The sequence below is a fragment of the Epinephelus lanceolatus genome, chromosome 20, assembly GCF_041903045.1.
Source record: "Epinephelus lanceolatus isolate andai-2023 chromosome 20, ASM4190304v1, whole genome shotgun sequence".
NCBI lineage: Eukaryota > Metazoa > Chordata > Actinopteri > Perciformes > Serranidae > Epinephelus > Epinephelus lanceolatus.
Window position 1 is genome coordinate 30,384,831 of NC_135753.1, and position 16,888 is coordinate 30,401,718.

Below are 16,888 nucleotides of genomic sequence, written 5' to 3' on the forward strand. Positions count from 1 at the left end.
TTGAGATTTTTCGTTAAATATAAAGTGCGTTACAAATAAAATTTATTATTATTATTATATTTAGATTTCATGCATGTTGTGCTTTTCATATTTTTTTGCAGTGGTTATCTTCTATTTAGTTGTTTTACATATTGTTTTAAATTATTTTACTCCAGTGTTCAGTTTTATTTGCATGCTTTTATTGTGAAATTGCATCTGCTACTTTTTAATGTGTTTTTACTCCAGGCCAGCAGAAGTGACCTGATTAGTGTAAATACCTGCATCTGTGAGCTTTTACCTTTTTGTATAAACCCTTTGTTTTAATCAGTGAAGCGCAAGGATGCAGGAGGAGCAGCAAATGGTGCGCTAGGGAGGAGAAGACAAAACAGCTGCTATACAGAGGTGCCAGGGAAGCCATGTTGGGAGAAGCAAAAGAACTGTGTAAAGCAGCGAGGCTAACAAGGGGGCAAGGAGGAGCCGCCAACCTGGGGCAGGACAGAGCGGTGCTCCAGCATCGTAAAATGACGTGAGCGTGAGTACCATAACTGCCCATTATTGAAAGTTCTGTGGAAAAGAAACAAAGTCGGCCCAGGCTTGTTGGATTTGTTATTACAGCTCATCTCTCTCTCTCTCTCTCTCTCCTGTTTTTTTTTTTTTTTTTTTTTATTTTTTTTTATGAGGGCCTCAGGGTATGGTGGCAGAGAGACAAGTTGGTGCGGTCCTGCCACAAGGACAGTGTTCCCCAGCATCGATGAATCTGCTCCCCCAAATTAAGACATTTGAAATTACATATCATTTTAGGCCATTTTAAAGGACTGTTTTAAACTTGCTCTTTTTAGGACATTTTAATTTCTTGTAAGTTTCAATTGTTTTTAGCCTGGGTTTTATTGTAATTTATCAGTACATTTTTGTACACATTGGTTATCCAGTTTGCTCTCCACTTGATCCAAAGAATCCTTTTTATTCAAAATACACTGATCCCTTCACCCCCCTTACAGATGCATATTGAGTACAAAGAGGCACAAAACAACCACAAAGAGATAAAAATGACTAAAGATGCACAGAGTGACCATAAAGGGAGAGAAAATAACCAAAAAGAGATGTAAAACATCTGCAAAGAGACACAAACAAATGCAAAATGACCAAAAAGAGACACAAAACAACCAAAAAGAGACAGAGTGACCAAAAAAATGTCTCTTTAAATGTGTCTCTTGATTTTATGAAGGAGGGATGGTTTGGTTTGACATCCACGTCTGCAGCACACACAGCAGTGCTTACTCCGGAGAGCAGTATCGGCCAGCAAAGAGAATGCTGTTGGTCGGGTTATGTCGGATGAAGAAGAGGAAGGGGTGGTCTGCGACGAACATGGATGGAAGAGAGCGAATTTTTATAGAGGCACCAGAGCCAGCAGCAGCCTCAGTTCCCTCCTCATTGACATCCACGAAACTCTTGTGAACGACTTTTGACAGTACCAGGTTGTTGGCTGTGGAAAGGCCTGTTAGCAGAGCAGAGAGAGTCCATTGCTTTATCATGCACACTAAATGAGAGATGCAGGCTACCTTGTGTTTTGCATTACTGGCTCTTGTTTTTCGTTGTGCTTGTTTAATTTTCAAGTGCATTTAACAACATTTTTGTTTGGGTGTGGGTTTTCTATGATGTTTGGATTTCTTTTTTTGGTCACGTATGTTGTGCTCCTAAAATAGGAATGCAGTTTGTGTCTCACCCGAAAAGTCACTCTTTCTGACATCAAATGCGTCCACCATGCCCATGTTGACCAGGATATTTTTCATGTCGTAGGTCTCCTCCAGCTTGAATCGAGGTAGACCCACTTTAACATCAGTTTTACGCATCAGGTCTGAACGAGTCCACTCCACAAATTTCTCATAGGTCAGCTGCGCCTCCAGCTAGTGTGAATACAGTATAGATTATTAGTCTGTCTGTTTATAATGGTGCATTTGTTCACTGTATGTGCATATGTGTCCTACCTTCTCCAAGCCTGTTGTGTCGTCCTCTATGTCATTGGGCAGGAAGATGAGCATGCTGAGCTCTTCTCCTTTATAGTGCATCTCTAGGATCTGTCCAAACACATTGAGGTTTTCATTTCATTTTAAAATAATCTGATTTATTCATCCTGAGAAACACGTTGGTATTTGGAGAAAAAAAGCTCCCGTCTCTATTAGTTACGTATGGAAATTATGGTAAAAACCATAAGTCTGATGGTTTCAGTCATTATCAAAATGAAACCAACTGTTCTTTGTATCATGGTCAATCTGTCCACTGTATTTAATAGAATGGGCAAAACCATACTGATGTAAAACATGGACTTTACCTTGAAACTGGGATCAGGAACCACGATGAAAAGGAATTCACTTCTCTGGCTCATCATCTTCACCGGCTTAGTGTCACTCTAAAGACAGAGGCAAACAGAACAAGCATTCTTTTTTAAAGTGAGTTATCATCACATCATGCATCAAAATAATGATCTGTATATCATAGTTCTGACCTGAGTTTATGAGCATATCTCTGGTTTTCTATCACTAGACAGACTCAAAACATTTCATTTCTATAGTGAATGCCTGATGTCTTTGCATTTTTCAGTCTGGTAAAACTTTTCACAAGACATGCTAATACCATGTTTTCCATCAAAATCAGTGTTGTTGTTTTTAAATCCCAGAAAACCAGCTAAAAATAGGCAATAGACTATGTTATGTTTAGGAAAGAAACACGGTGAGGATGTGCGATGATTCAAACTTCATATAGTTACAAACCCCAGTCTTCTGGGCAAAGTTGTTTTATCTGACACATCCACCTCCCCAAACTGCCTCCCTCTTTATTCTTTGCTTCCTACAGCGGATTGGTCACATGATTGCAGCCTTCCCCAGCACGTGGGTTATACACAGATTACTGGATCATGATTACGAGGGATATGTGCGATATTCAGTGCATTCCTTTTCATAGGAAAATGTATGCATGGTGCTTGAGAACAGCCTGAGCTGATAAATACCCATCACTTCTGCGTAGTCATTTGTCGTGGGAGAGAAAGCCGATTGTAATCTTTCCCATTAAATACAAAAGCCAGATGTTAGTGGGTGTTAGTGGGTTTTGGAAAGGGGCTTAAGTCGTTTTCTCAGATGAAAACTCCCGAAATGCTCTGGCATCAAGAGTGTAATTGCAGCGGGGATGGGGTGTCATATCAACACAGCTCCAGGATGTAATTCAAGGATATCCCTGAAATTCTATGACCAACAAGAATGCTGGCATTGTTCCCAAACTATTTCTTATTTGGGGAAGAACTTGGATAAAATCTTTTCTAGTCTGCTGCAGTTTGCACACCAGTGGTTTCACTGAGCTACGGCAGATCAAACCACAAACTTTTTAAAACTTAAAGACAGATCACTTTCAAGCTTAAAAATCCCGTCCAGAAAAATAAACACAGCTTTGTAATGGTCTATGATTAGAGTGCCCTGCACATGCCAGCTACAGCATTACAGAGCTCAGGTTAACTGTGCGCAGAGTGCTGCTTTTGTTCTTCAGGTGTTTCTCCACTTTGAGCTGTTTTTGTGCAGGGTTACCTTGTTAATTCTAAACTGAGCATCAACAGTCTCATCCTTGTTGAACTTTTGGTTCCAGAAGCCTTTGAAGTAGATGGCATTGACCAGTACCAGCTTGGTCCTGTCGTCCAACATGCCCTCTACCAGCAAGTCCTTGATTTTACCTTGTGAAGAGTAATGAGCAAATCACTGAAGGTACTATGCAGGATTGTCAGTAATTTTTTATAAACATGCTAGGCAGCCAACCCTACCACCAACCACAGATTCACTTCTGTTTGGCCTTTCGCCTCGCTATATTTGTGTTTTTTTGGCACTGTGTCTCTTGGATGCCTGCTGCTTATAGTGTCACCTGGTGGCTACCTTTTTATAAAGCCATGACCTCACCCAAACGCTGTGCAGCTACACACCCAAAAACATCCTGAACACAGAAAATAAAAAGGAAATACAGGCAGAGGGCAGAGAGGGATTATTTCATTGTGAGTCTATAAATTGATTTTTATGGAAAATCTTGCAAAGTACATCTTTAAGAAGGAGACACAGGCAGCTCTAGTAATGTTTTCATCCAAAGTTCGGTCAAATTTGAGGTGTAAAAGGCTTGGGTGGGGGCCAACAATTTCAGTCTATGTGATAAGTGTGTCAATATGAGATCTACCTTTTGTCTGCTCCTCAACCCACTCATTGATGTGGACCCTGGCTGCTTCATACTCTTTTATAAAGTCCACAGGCTCCAGCTCGGCTTGGTAGTGTTTTTGGGTTTCTGCTAAGAACTCCTGGAATCATAAAAAGCACAGTGAAATACTCACATTAATCCATTAACAAACACGAGAGATGTCAAGAAATAGACGACTATTTTATTGGCATGAATTTCAGTTGAATGTTGACAGTTTTTAGTTCTTTGAACACAGGATGGATATGTTAATCCCAGAGAACAGGGCTGGTCAATCAATCATTAGTCGCATTCAGTTCCTTCAACTTTTGCATTTTAATTTTACGGTTTAATGGTTTCTGGTTGTTGAATGATCACATAATCATAGAGTTAGCTGGTTGAGCAACACAGGTGCCACTTTTTTACTGCAACTGTATGGCAGGAGTTTACACAAGTAAAAGGTATACTGTGCAAACTTTAAGGCTGAATTGAAACTCTAAAGTCTGAAAAATCCAACAGTTTCACCACCATAACCAGAAATGAAATCATATGAACAGTTTAAAAAAACTCAGTCAAGTAATATGTTATGTAGATACAGATGGTTTACCTAGCATTTATCAAATCTATACGCTTTATATTGTATACAAGTAAGTATCTCTCTTCTTATAGCCTACTTTGATGGTCAGCTGCCGAGCTGTTGGTAAGCGTCTGTTACCCGGGCAGTGGTAGATTTGGGCAGAGCCTGTCGCTGAATGAAGTCACTCTGACTTCAGCTCAGTGTGCAGGAAAAGAAATGAAGTGAGAAAAGTAAAAAGCTAAAGTCAACCAACATGCTCTATGAGGTACAATTATTTTTTTGCGCTATTGAACTCTTTGGCAGAAATGGTTTATAATTGTTTGTGTTAATGAGCCAACAGGCTAACTAGCCTCTCGAATCCGTCCTATCAGTTTTCCAGTCACCCTTTTTGTTATGACGAACAGACTATCACTGCCTGCTGCTATGGAGCGTTATTTCCTCTCACGCAGGCTCACAACGTTCGTGCTAGTTGGCCGCTGACTGTAGTCTTTGCAGTGTATTCAGTGAAACTCTGGCCGAGGCACAGGCAACATGATGCGACGCAACAGTCAGCCTTATTGCCACAAGATCTTTGATGTTGGTTTTGTACGTCAATTCAATTCAATGGAACTTTATTTATCCCAAAGGAAATTCTTGTGCCGGAAAATGCTTCAAATTATAGGAACACTAAGTACAATAACAACAATTTAACATTCACAACCTGTACCAACCAGAATAGCCAGTGGGTTCCTAGGGACAGGGTCACTTACTGGACCCAGTTTTAAAAACAATAGAGTATTAAATATCTGGCAAAATATTCAAATGTATATATATATATATATATATATATATACATATATATATATATATATACAGTACAGGCCAAAAGTTTGGACACACCTTCTCATTCAATGCGTTTTCTTTATTTTCATGACTATTTACATTGTAGATTCTCACTGAAGGCATCAAAACTATGAATGAACACATGTGGAGTTATGTACTTAACAAAAAAAGGTGAAATAACTGAAAACATGTTTTATATTCTAGTTTCTTCAAAATAGCCACCCTTTGCTCTGATTACTGCTTTGCACACTCTTGGCATTCTCTCGATGAACTTTAAGAGGTAGTCACCTGAAATGGTTTTCCAACAGTCTTGAAGGAGTTCCCAGAGGTGTTTAGCACTTGTTGGCCCCTTTGCCTTCACTCTGCGGTCCAGCTCACCCCAAACCATCTCGATTGGGTTCAGGTCCGGTGACTGTGGAGGTCAGGTCATCTGCCGCAGCACTCCATCACTCTCCTTCTTGGTCAAATAGCCCTTACACAGCCTGGAGGTGTGTTTGGGGTCATTGTCCTGTTGAAAAATAAATGATCGTCCAACTAAACGCAAACCGGATGGGATGGCATGTCGCTGCAGGATGCTGTGGTAGCCATGCTGGTTCAGTGTGCCTTCAATTTTGAATAAATCCCCAACAGTGTCACCAGCAAAACACCCCCACACCATCACACCTCCTCCTCCATGCTTCACAGTGGGAACCAGGCATGTGGAATCCATCCGTTCACCTTTTCTGCGTCTCACAAAGACACGGCGGTTGGAACCAAAGATCTCAAATTTGGACTCATCAGACCAAAGCACAGATTTCCACTGGTCTAATGTCCATTCCTTGTGTTTCTTGGCCCAAACAAATCTCTTCTGCTTGTTGCCTCTCCTTAGCAGTGGTTTCCTAGCAGCTATTTGACCATGAAGGCCTGATTGGCGCAGTCTCCTCTTAACAGTTGTTCTAGAGATGGGTCTGCTGCTAGAACTCTGTGTGGCATTCATCTGGTCTCTGATCTGAGCTGCTGTTAACTTGCGATTTCTGAGGCTGGTGACTCGGATGAACTTATCCTCAGAAGCAGAGGTGACTCTTGGTCTTCCTTTCCTGGGTCGGTCCTCATGTGTGCCAGTTTCGTTGTAGCACTTGATGGTTTTTGCGACTCCACTTGGGGACACATTTAAAGTTTTTGCAATTTTCCGGACTGACTGACCTTCATTTCTTAGAGTAATGATGGCCACTGGTTTTTCTTTAGTTAGCTGATTGGTTCTTGCCATAATATGAATTTTAACAGTTGTCCAATAGGGCTGTCGGCTGTGTATTAACCTGACTTCTGCACAACACAACTGATGGTCCCAACCCCATTGATAAAGCAAGAAATTCCACTAATTAACCCTGATAAGGCACACCTGTGAAGTGGAAACCATTTCAGGTGACTACCTCTTGAAGCTCATGGAGAGAATGCCAAGAGTGTGCAAAGCAGTAATCAGAGCAAAGGGTGGCTATTTTGAAGAAACTAGAATATAAAACATGTTTTCAGTTATTTCACCTTTTTTTGTTAAGTACATAACTCCACATGTGTTCATTCATAGTTTTGATGCCTTCAGTGAGAATCTACAATGTAAATAGTCATGAAAATAAAGAAAACGCATTGAATGAGAAGGTGTGTCCAAACTTTTGGCCTGCACTGTATATATGTGTGTAAGAAGTGTTACTACAGTACTAAGATACTAGAAACTCTTGTCTGGGCCTTAAAACTAAAACAGCTTTGCTTCATCGGTGTCTGAGCACAACAGGCTCACATACACATACCTCTTTAAACTCAAAGGTCTTCTCCCCATACAGCCTGTTAGCAGTGCTGAGAGCATAGGCGTCATCTGGCTTGTTGATGGCAGCCAGCAGCTTGGCAAACCTGCTGTGGACATTTTCTTCATCATCCTGGGGTTTCAGGTGCTGCAAACAGCCAGAGAAGAACTGAGTGTTACAGAGACACACTGAGCCAGAGAAAAGACAACATTAATATGGGTCATTGGGATTGTGTGACTGTTAAATGATGAGAATAGACACCATAATCATTGGTAATGCTGGTGCTCCGTGCTACAGCGTTGCATACACTGCACTCAGAGGCAACCATTATGGAGAGAGAAAATTAAACTTTTTGCACTTTTATTACATGGTCAGTCTTTTCTTTTTGAATAATGCTACCATAGTGGCCATTGTGTATGTGCTAAATGCTGCCCAGTGATAGTGACATAAAATGGATGATTTTGGAGACATTGTTCTCATCATTTACTGTAGATAGAATGACTTTCTGCAAAACCTCCCATGACTTTTAATAACTTAACTGAACTGAACTTAACTTAACTTTTTCTTTATGAGACTTTCGGCACCTTTTGAAAAGAAAGTGGAAGAAGGCAAAACCAGACCAAACTTTAACAAGCTTTAACAGCTATAACATTCACATAAAATAACCTGTGGGGAGTTTTTTTTTAGAATTCACTCATTTACCCACCATTTTGTTGTTTTACTTTATCATGGACCAAAGAAAAGTTAGGGTGGAGTGCTTTTGTTACGGTGCCAAAACACTGAATTTCCCATCTGCTGCATAAATCTGATTGTTTTGTTGTTTTAAGCTTCACATTACACTTAATATTCCTAAATCAAAGCTGCAGCAAGGTATCAGAATTAGCAAGCAGTGGGCAGTGGAGCAGTGGGAAATGAAGTATAAAATACTCTGGAACCAAAATCTCAGACTTCCTCACCAGGTGACATCACCAAGTTTAATCATTAATCATTCCCTTTATTTTGGGTTTCCTATCACCTTGAGCAGATAGTCTGGCATCTGCGTCTGCGACTGCATCGCAGACCGCCCATCTGTTGGCTGTGCCTCCTCCGATGCCGGTTGCTGTTCCTCAGTGAAGCAGAGGACCTGGGGATGTAAATGATAGTTTCTCTTATTAAGATAACTTTGTGTGTGTGTGCGTGTGTGTGTGCAACTGCACTCTCTGGTGACTAACTTGTGTAATAAACCTCTCCACGCCCTCTTGTTGAATCGCAGACACACACACCAAGGCATACATGTGCAGACACGTTGTCTTCACCACAACTAACGCCTAACTCACTCACTCCCAGGGCTAATGCCCTCTTGTTAACTGTAAATGGTCAACCGTTAACATTTACCACAATGTATTACCACTATTAACAATAAACTGTGAGGCTGTCATTGGGTACAAAGCCAAAGAAGGCACAATTCATTCAAACCAGGCTATCTGGTTTAAAGTTTATCTGATAAAATCAAATAATTATGAAATAAATCAAATGATGAAGCAACCATCTCTGCAACTCCCATTCCTATTTCCCTTTATTATCTCCCAGGTGCAAGGGTGTGTAATACAGAATGATCATGGCTTGTTTGCTTAATCTCAAATTTCTTTTGTAATTTGCAAAGTACGCTGCTTTAACAGCACAGTTTTGTTCTGGGGTCACTCAAATCTGGACAGTGGCTGCAAGTGGTCAAACTTTTTGAGTGCTGGAAGAAGTTTTCACATCCTTTAGTAAAAGTGCAATACAATTCTGTAAAAGGTAAATGAACGGAAGTATTAAAAACAAAATGAGAGTAAGAAAAATTAACTGGCAACTAGAGGGTAACTTTGGGGGTGGCTTGGGAACTGGAGGGTCATCAGTTCAAGTCCCTGTATGAACCAAGTATCGCAGTGGGATTGGTAGCTGGAGAGGTGCCAGTTCACCTCCAGGGCACCGCTGGCACGCCACTGAGCAAGGCAATGAACCCCCAGCTGCTCGGGTATCACTCCAAGGCAGCCCCCTCGCTCCAAAATCTTTCTATCTAATGCATGTATAGGTTCTGTTTGTGCATGTGTGTGTATTTTGGGTCTGTGTGAATAAGACAACAGAGTGAAAAGAAATGTAATATCCCCTCTGGAATTAATTAAGTATATCTTCATCTTCTTCTTCTCCTTAAAGCTACAACAAAATGCAGTGACAAGTATGATATTGGCCTCTCAAATGGAGTAGATGAAGTGGAATAAAGGTTTGAAGTCGGAGAAAATGGAAGTACTCATGTAAAGTACAAGCACCTTAAAATTTTACTTCAGTACAGTAAATGTGCTAAGTTACATTCCACCAACAAAATTCACTCAAGAAAGGATCATATCGCTCACATTTTGGCTTTCATGCTTTCTTTGCTGATCATTTTTGTGATCTACAAATCAGGAATTGAACCATTCCTCCTCCGATTTTCCGAAGCAGAATGGAATAGATCCCTGTCATTTCTGCTGAAGCAGGAAGATAGAATGAGTAATCAAAGCATGTGCAGGCACTTTCACCTGCCACACCCAACCAACGCTGCCAGATAGTTACATGTAGGTAAGAGCTTTCCCAGTGGAAATTTGGATCAGAGCCCTCCTGTCATCTCTAACACCAGTGTGTATGTTCATTCATCTTCTAACCGCTTCATCCTCTTGAGGGTCGCGGGGGGGCTGGAGCCTATCCCAGCTGACATCGGGCAAGAGGCAGGGTACACCCTGGACAGGTCGCCAGACTATCGCAGGGCTGACACATAGAGACAAACAACCATTCACACTCACATTCACACCTACGGACAATTTAGAGTTATCAATTAACCTAGTCCCCAATCTGCATGTCTTTGGACTGTGGGAGGAAGCTGGAGTGCCCGGAGAGAACCCACGCTGACATGGGGAGAACATGCAAACTCCGTACAGAAGGGCTCCCACACCCGGGATTGAACCGGCAACCCTCTTGCTGTGAGGCGACAGTGCTAGCCGCCCAACACCAGTGTGTGTCAGTGCTTTTAAAATTACTTGGAAGATGCCTTTTCAGTCAACTGATCATCACCTGGTGGTGAGTTGGATCAGATAGTGGGGGAGGCTGACAGACCTGGTAAGCCCAAACATGAAATGAGGGTGAATTAGGAATGTCTGGCTGAGGACCCTGGCTGTGAGGTCTTCAACTCCTTCCTCTAGAGGCATTTTCTGTATTTTGGGGAGGCTATAGAGAAGGACTTTTGCTTGGCCTCATGAAAGTTCTGGGAAACCATTAGACACCTCAGGAGGGAAAGCAGGGTTGCTCTCAGGCTGTGTTCAGCAGGGGAGGACAACTGCTGACACGGACTGGGGTTATTATCAAATGGTAGAAAGAGCATGTAGAGGAACCTGAACCAGACCACCACATCTTCTGTGGAGGGGGCAGAGTCTGAAGACTCGGGGGAATATCCCTGGCAGGGCACCAGATGTGGGTGAGCTTCTGGACATTGTGAGGCTGTTTTGGCTGACACGCCTCCAACACCTTGATGAACCAGATCAACTATCTTTCAAAGACATTTGATGTCATGCTTGTATAAACACACCCAAATGGGTCTGATACCATGAGAACTGTAACTCTGTTCACTTCCACAGTGTGTGTGTGTGTGTGTGTGTGTGTGTGTACTGTACCTTGGATATCTGTCTGGCCGTGTTGCCCCCGGCCCCCATCATCACCATAGCCAGGGCTGAAGAGATGCTGAACGGGGAGAAGAAGATATTCCCGGTCTTGTCTTCATTGCTCAGCTTTTTGAATAAAGCCAGAAGGAAGGTGGTGTTGGCCTTGGTTATCTTGGATGGGGCTCTTGTCTCCATTTTGTCTGAAACAGAGCAAAGCATTATTCATCACACTATAAACTGTTGCATATATTTTACCTGAAAAGTTAAATAAGACAAGATATGTTTCTCTGACTGAGTGAAACACAATTAGCTTTTAAAAAGTTTAAATAGGTAGGCATCAATCTCTTAATAACATATAATATGAATTTAAGCAGCTTTTGCAAACCTTTAACTGTTTCGTACTTATGTTTTATACAACTTGGGAGTGTCCCTTCCAACAATGCTATCACCTCCCAGACATGTCAAGACAAATCCCCTTACCTTCTTTTCCCTTAACTTTTTACTCACTGATAAATCTGAATCGATTTAGATTGTTAAACAAATGTGAAATCTCACCAAACTCAGTAAAATCACACAGATGTTGCTCATCAGTACTCCACCACTGTTGTCTTTGGAAACCACATGAAAAAGACATTAATCAGAAGGACACTGGCTGCATAAAGCCTGGTTCACCCCTGTTTTATTTTGCCATCACTCCTATCATTAAAATCAAATGACAAGAAGGCACATTCTGTACTTACTGACAGTGACTCTTCTTCGAGGGAACAGGTGATCTGGAATGATTCAGTTACAGGAGGATATGTTCTGTTTGAGACATCTCTGTTATTTTATATTGACACTATTGACACACCCAAGTGCAAGTCAGGCTGCAGCTTGAGACAGCGTCTGGAAATCACACCCATCAGTGAAAGTCACACCCACCCATATTTTGCTTTGTCTTGTGCAATGGGTGTGCTTTGCAAGAGTCTGCAAACACAAACACCCAACATAATGAATGGATTTATGTATGTATGGATGGATGGATGCATGGATGCTGAGGTGAAGACAAGGTGTAGTCTACAGTTGGTTAGTTGATAGATTGCAATAGTTTATATAATAATAATAATAATAATAATAATAATAATAATGCATTTTATTTCTAGGTGTCTTTCAAAAGCACTCAAGGACACCTTACAAGACAGTTACAAAAAACAAGCAGCAATGTATCCATTGATCATAAAGTCAAACTAATCAGTAATATACAATAAACTAACCCTAACTGTATACAAGTTACCCAAATGCCTGTCTAAACAGGTGTGTCTTTAGTTGGCTTTTAAAAGAAACCACAGACCCAGCAGGCCGTGTGGGAACAGGCAGAGCATTCCAACATTTAGGTGCTACGGCTGCAAAAGCTCCATCACTATGGATCTTGAAGCAATTGTGAGGGACAGATACAAATTTTTGCATAATTGAACGAAGACAGGGCAGCACGGTGGTGTGGTGGTTAGCACTCTCGCCTCACAGCAAGAGGGTTGCCGGTTTGATCCCGGGCGTGGGAACCCTTCTGTGCGGAGTTTGCATGTTCTCCCCGTGTCAGCGTGGGTTCTCTCCGGGCACTCCGGCTTCCTCCCACAGTCCAAAGACATGCAGATTGGGGACTAGGTTAATTGGTAACTCTAAATTGTCCGTAGGTGTGAATGTGAGCGTGAATGGTTGTTTGCCTCAATGTGTCAGCCCTGCGATAGTCTGGCGACCTGTCCAGGGTGTACCGGGGGGGCCGGGGGCAACACGGCCACACAGATGTCCAAGGTACAGTACACACACACACACACACACACACACACACACACACACACTGTGGAAGTGAACAGAGTTACAGTTCTCATGGTATCACACCCATTTGGGTGTGTTTATACAAGCATGACATCAAATGTCTTTGAAAGATGGTTGATCTGGTTCATCAAGGTGTTGGAGGCGTGTCAGCCAAAACAGCCTCACAATGTCCAGAGGCTTTAGCGTCTCAGGGAGAAGCTCACCCACATCTGGTGCCCTGCCAGGGATATTCCCCTGAGTCTTCAGACTCTGCCCCCTCCACAGAAAATGTGGTGGTCTGGTTCAGGTTCCTCTACATGCTCTTTCTACCATTTGATAATAACCCCAGTCCGTGTCAGCAGTTGTCCTCCCCTGCTGAACACAGCCTGAGAGCAGCCCTGCTTTCCCTCCTGAGGTGTCTAATGGTTTCCCAGAACTTTCATGAGGCCAAGCAAAAGTCCTTCTCTATAGCCTCCCCAAATTCCTCCTAAATCTGAGTTTTTGCTTTGGCAACCACCTCAACTGCAGCCCTTTTGCTTGGCCTCATGAAAGTTCTGGGAAACCATTAGACACCTCAGGAGGGAAAGCAGGGCTGCTCTCAGGCTGTGTTCAGCAGGGGAGGACAACTGCTGACACGGACTGGGGTTATTATCAAATGGTAGAAAGAGCATGTAGAGGAACCTGAACCAGACCACCACATCTTCTGTGGAGGGGGCAGAGTCTGAAGACTCAGGGGAATATCCCTGGCAGGGCGCCAGATGTGGGTGAGCTTCTCCCTGAGACGCTAAAGCCTCTGGACATTGTGAGGCTGTTTTGGCTGACACGCCTCCAACGCCTTGATGAACCAGATCAACCATCTTTCAAAGACATTTGATGTCATGCTTGTATAAACACACCCAAATGGGTGTGATACCATGAGAACTGTAACTCTGTTCACTTCCACAGTGTGTGTGTGTGTGTGTGTGTGTGTGTGTGTGTGTGTACTGTACCTTGGACATCTGTGTGGCCGTGTTGCCCCCGGCCCCCATCATCACCATAGCCAGGGCTGAAGAGATGCTGAACGGGGAGAAGAAGATATTCCCGGTCTTGTCTTCATTGCTCAGCTTTTTGAATAAAGCCAGAAGGAAGGTGGTGTTGGCCTTGGTTATCTTGGATGGGGCTCTTGTCTCCATTTTGTCTGAAACAGAGCAAAGCATTATTCATCACACTATAAACTGTTGCATATATTTTACCTGAAAAGTTAAATAAGACAAGATATGTTTCTCTGACTGAGTGAAACACAATTAGCTTTTAAAAAGTTTAAATAGGTAGGCATCAATCTCTTAATAACATATAATATGAATTTAAGCAGCTTTTGCAAACCTTTAACTGTTTCGTACTTATGTTTTATACAACTTGGGAGTGTCCCTTCCAACAATGCTATCACCTCCCAGACATGTCAAGACAAATCCCCTTACCTTCAGGTTCCTCTACATGCTCTTTCTACCATTTGATAATAACCCCAGTCCGTGTCAGCAGTTGTCCTCCCCTGCTGAACACAGCCTGAGAGCAGCCCTGCTTTCCCTCCTGAGGTGTCTAATGATTTCCCAGAACTTTCATGAGGCCAAGCAAAAGTCCTTCTCTATAGCCTCCCCAAATTCCTCCTACATCTGGGTTTTTGCTTTGGCAACCACCTCAGCTGCAGCCCTTGTGCTTGGCCTTATGGGCAAACAATACCCGTCTGCTGTTTCAGGTGATCCCTGGGTCAACCAGACCTAAAAGGCTTCCTTCACTGCCAGTGTCTACCAGCAGGTTCTTAGGTTGCCGCCACAAGAAGCACTGATAGTCTTCCAACCACAACTTTTGGCAGCAGCCTCCACAGTGGAGGCTTTAAACATGGCCCACTTGGACTCCATGTCCCCCAGCATCCCCTGTGATGTAAAGAAAATGCCTCTAGAGGAAGGAGTTGAAGACCTCACAGCCAGGGTCCTCAGCCAGACATTCCTAATTCACCCTCATTTCATGTTTGGGCTTACCAGGTCTGTCAGCCTCCCCCACTATCTGATCCAACTCACCACCAGGTGATGATCAGTTGACTGAAAAGGCATCTTCCAAGTAATTTTAAAAGCACTGACACACACTGGTGTTGGGCGGCTAGCACTGTCGCCTCACAGCAAGAGGGTTGCCGGTTCAATCCCGGGTGTGGGAGCCCTTCTGTACGGAGTTTGCATGTTCTCCCCATGTCAGCGTGGGTTCTCTCCGGGCACTCCAGCTTCCTCCCACAGTCCAAAGACATGCAGATTGGGGACTAGGTTAATTGATAACTCTAAATTGTCCGTAGGTGTGAATGTGAGTGTGAATGGTTGTTTGTCTCTATGTGTCAGCCCTGCGATAGTCTGGCGACCTGTCCAGGGTGTACCCTGCCTCTTGCCCGATGTCAGCTGGGATAGGCTCCAGCCCCCCCGCGACCCTCAAGAGGATGAAGCGGTTAGAAGATGAATGAACATACACACTGGTGTTAGAGATGACAGGAGGGCTCTGATCCAAATTTCCACTGGGAAAGCTCTTACCTACATGTAACTATCTGGCAGCGTTGGTTGGGTGTGGCAGGTGAAAGTGCCTGCACATGCTTTGATTACTCATTCTATCTTCCTGCGTCAGCAGAAATGACAGGGATCTATTCCATTCTGCTTCGGAAAATCGGAGGAGGAATGGTTCAATTCCTGATTTGTAGATCACAAAAATGATCAGCAAAGAAAGCATGAAAGCCAAAATGTGAGCGATATGATCCTTTCTTGAGTGAATTTTGTTGGTGGAATGTAACTTAGCACATTTACTGTACTGAAGTAAAATTTTAAGGTGCTTGTACTTTACATGAGTACTTCCATTTTCTCCGATTTCAAACCTTTATTCCACTTCATCTACTCCATTTGAGAGGCCAATATCATACTTGTCACTGCATTTTGTTGTAGCTTTAAGGAGAAGAAGAAGATGAAGATATACTTAATTAATTCCAGAGGGGATATTACATTTCTTTTCACTCTGTTGTCTTATTCACACAGACCCAAAATACACACACATGCACAAACAGAACCTATACATGCATTAGATAGAAAGATTTTGGAGCGAGGGGGCTGCCTTGGAGTGATACCCGAGCAGCTGGGGGTTCATTGCCTTGCTCAGTGGCGTGCCAGCGGTGCCCTGGAGGTGAACTGGCATCTCTCCAGCTACCAATCCCACTGCGATACTTGGTTCATACAGGGACTTGAACTGATGACGCTTGGGAACTGGAGGGTCATCAGTTGCCAGTTAATTTTTCTTACTCTCATTTTGTTTTTAATACTTCCGTTCATTTACCTTTTACAGAATTGTATTGCACTTTTACTAAAGGATGTGAAAACTTCTTCCAGCACTCAAAAAGTTTGACCACTTGCAGCCACTGTCCAGATTTGAGTGACCCCAGAACAAAACTGTGCTGTTAAAGCAGCGTACTTTGCAAATTACAAAAGAAATTTGAGATTAAGCAAACAAGCCATGATCATTCTGTATTACACACCCTTGCACCTGGGAGATAATAAAGGGAAATAGGAATGGGAGTTGCAGAGACGGTTGCTTCATCATTTGATTTATTTCATAATTATTTGATTTTATCGGATAAACCTTAAACCCGATAGCCTGGTTTGAATGAATTGTGCCTTCTTTGGCTTTGTACCCAATGGTTGCACACATTGGATGCCGATGGAGCAATTATTCAGTCAGATGTGAAGCTGATGAATGAGGCCATGAATACAAACAGAGCCAAAGCAAGGGACAGCCTCACAGTTTATTGTTAATAGTGGTAATACATTGTGGTAAATGTTAACGGTTGACCATTTACAGTTAACAAGAGGGCATTAGCCCTGGGAGTGAGTGAGTTAGGCGTTAGTTGTGGTGAAGACAACGTGTCTGCACATGTATGCCTTGGTGTGTGTGTCTGCGATTCAACAAGAGGGCGTGGAGAGGTTTATTACACAAGTTAGTCACCAGAGAGTACAGTTGCACACACACACGCGCACACACACACACAAAGTTATCTTAATAAGAGAAACTATCATTTACATCCCCAGGTCCTCTGCTTC

General features: G+C 42.8%; 2 protein-coding genes and 1 long non-coding RNA gene across 4 annotated transcripts in view; 1 reads left to right on the forward strand and 2 right to left on the reverse strand.

Annotated features, from left to right (window-relative positions):
• LOC144458910 (leukocyte elastase inhibitor A-like) overlaps window positions 1-16,888 on the forward strand; it is a 256,223-nt gene that overhangs the window by 144,123 nt on the left and 95,212 nt on the right.
• The window catches only part of LOC144458914 (uncharacterized), a 58,400-nt gene that overhangs the window by 14,702 nt on the left and 26,810 nt on the right, over window positions 1-16,888 (reverse strand). The gene's annotated exons all lie outside the window — the stretch shown is intronic.
• LOC144458901 (leukocyte elastase inhibitor-like) lies at window positions 916-13,986 on the reverse strand. Of its 2 annotated transcripts, XM_078162727.1 has the most exons (10): window positions 11,741-11,846; window positions 11,013-11,200; window positions 8,366-8,473; window positions 7,357-7,497; window positions 4,183-4,300; window positions 3,552-3,694; window positions 2,309-2,386; window positions 1,965-2,054; window positions 1,703-1,883; window positions 916-1,474 (listed from the first exon to the last, which is right to left on the reverse strand). In XM_078162727.1, the coding sequence occupies exons 2-10, from the start codon at window positions 11,193-11,195 to the stop codon at window positions 1,254-1,256; spliced, it is 1,263 nt and encodes a 420-aa protein (XP_078018853.1). In that variant the 5' UTR covers window positions 11,196-11,200; window positions 11,741-11,846; the 3' UTR covers window positions 916-1,253. The 2 variants fall into 2 exon arrangements, with proteins under 2 accessions (XP_078018853.1, XP_078018852.1); XM_078162726.1 differs by lacking the exons at window positions 11,013-11,200; window positions 11,741-11,846 and adding an exon at window positions 13,781-13,986.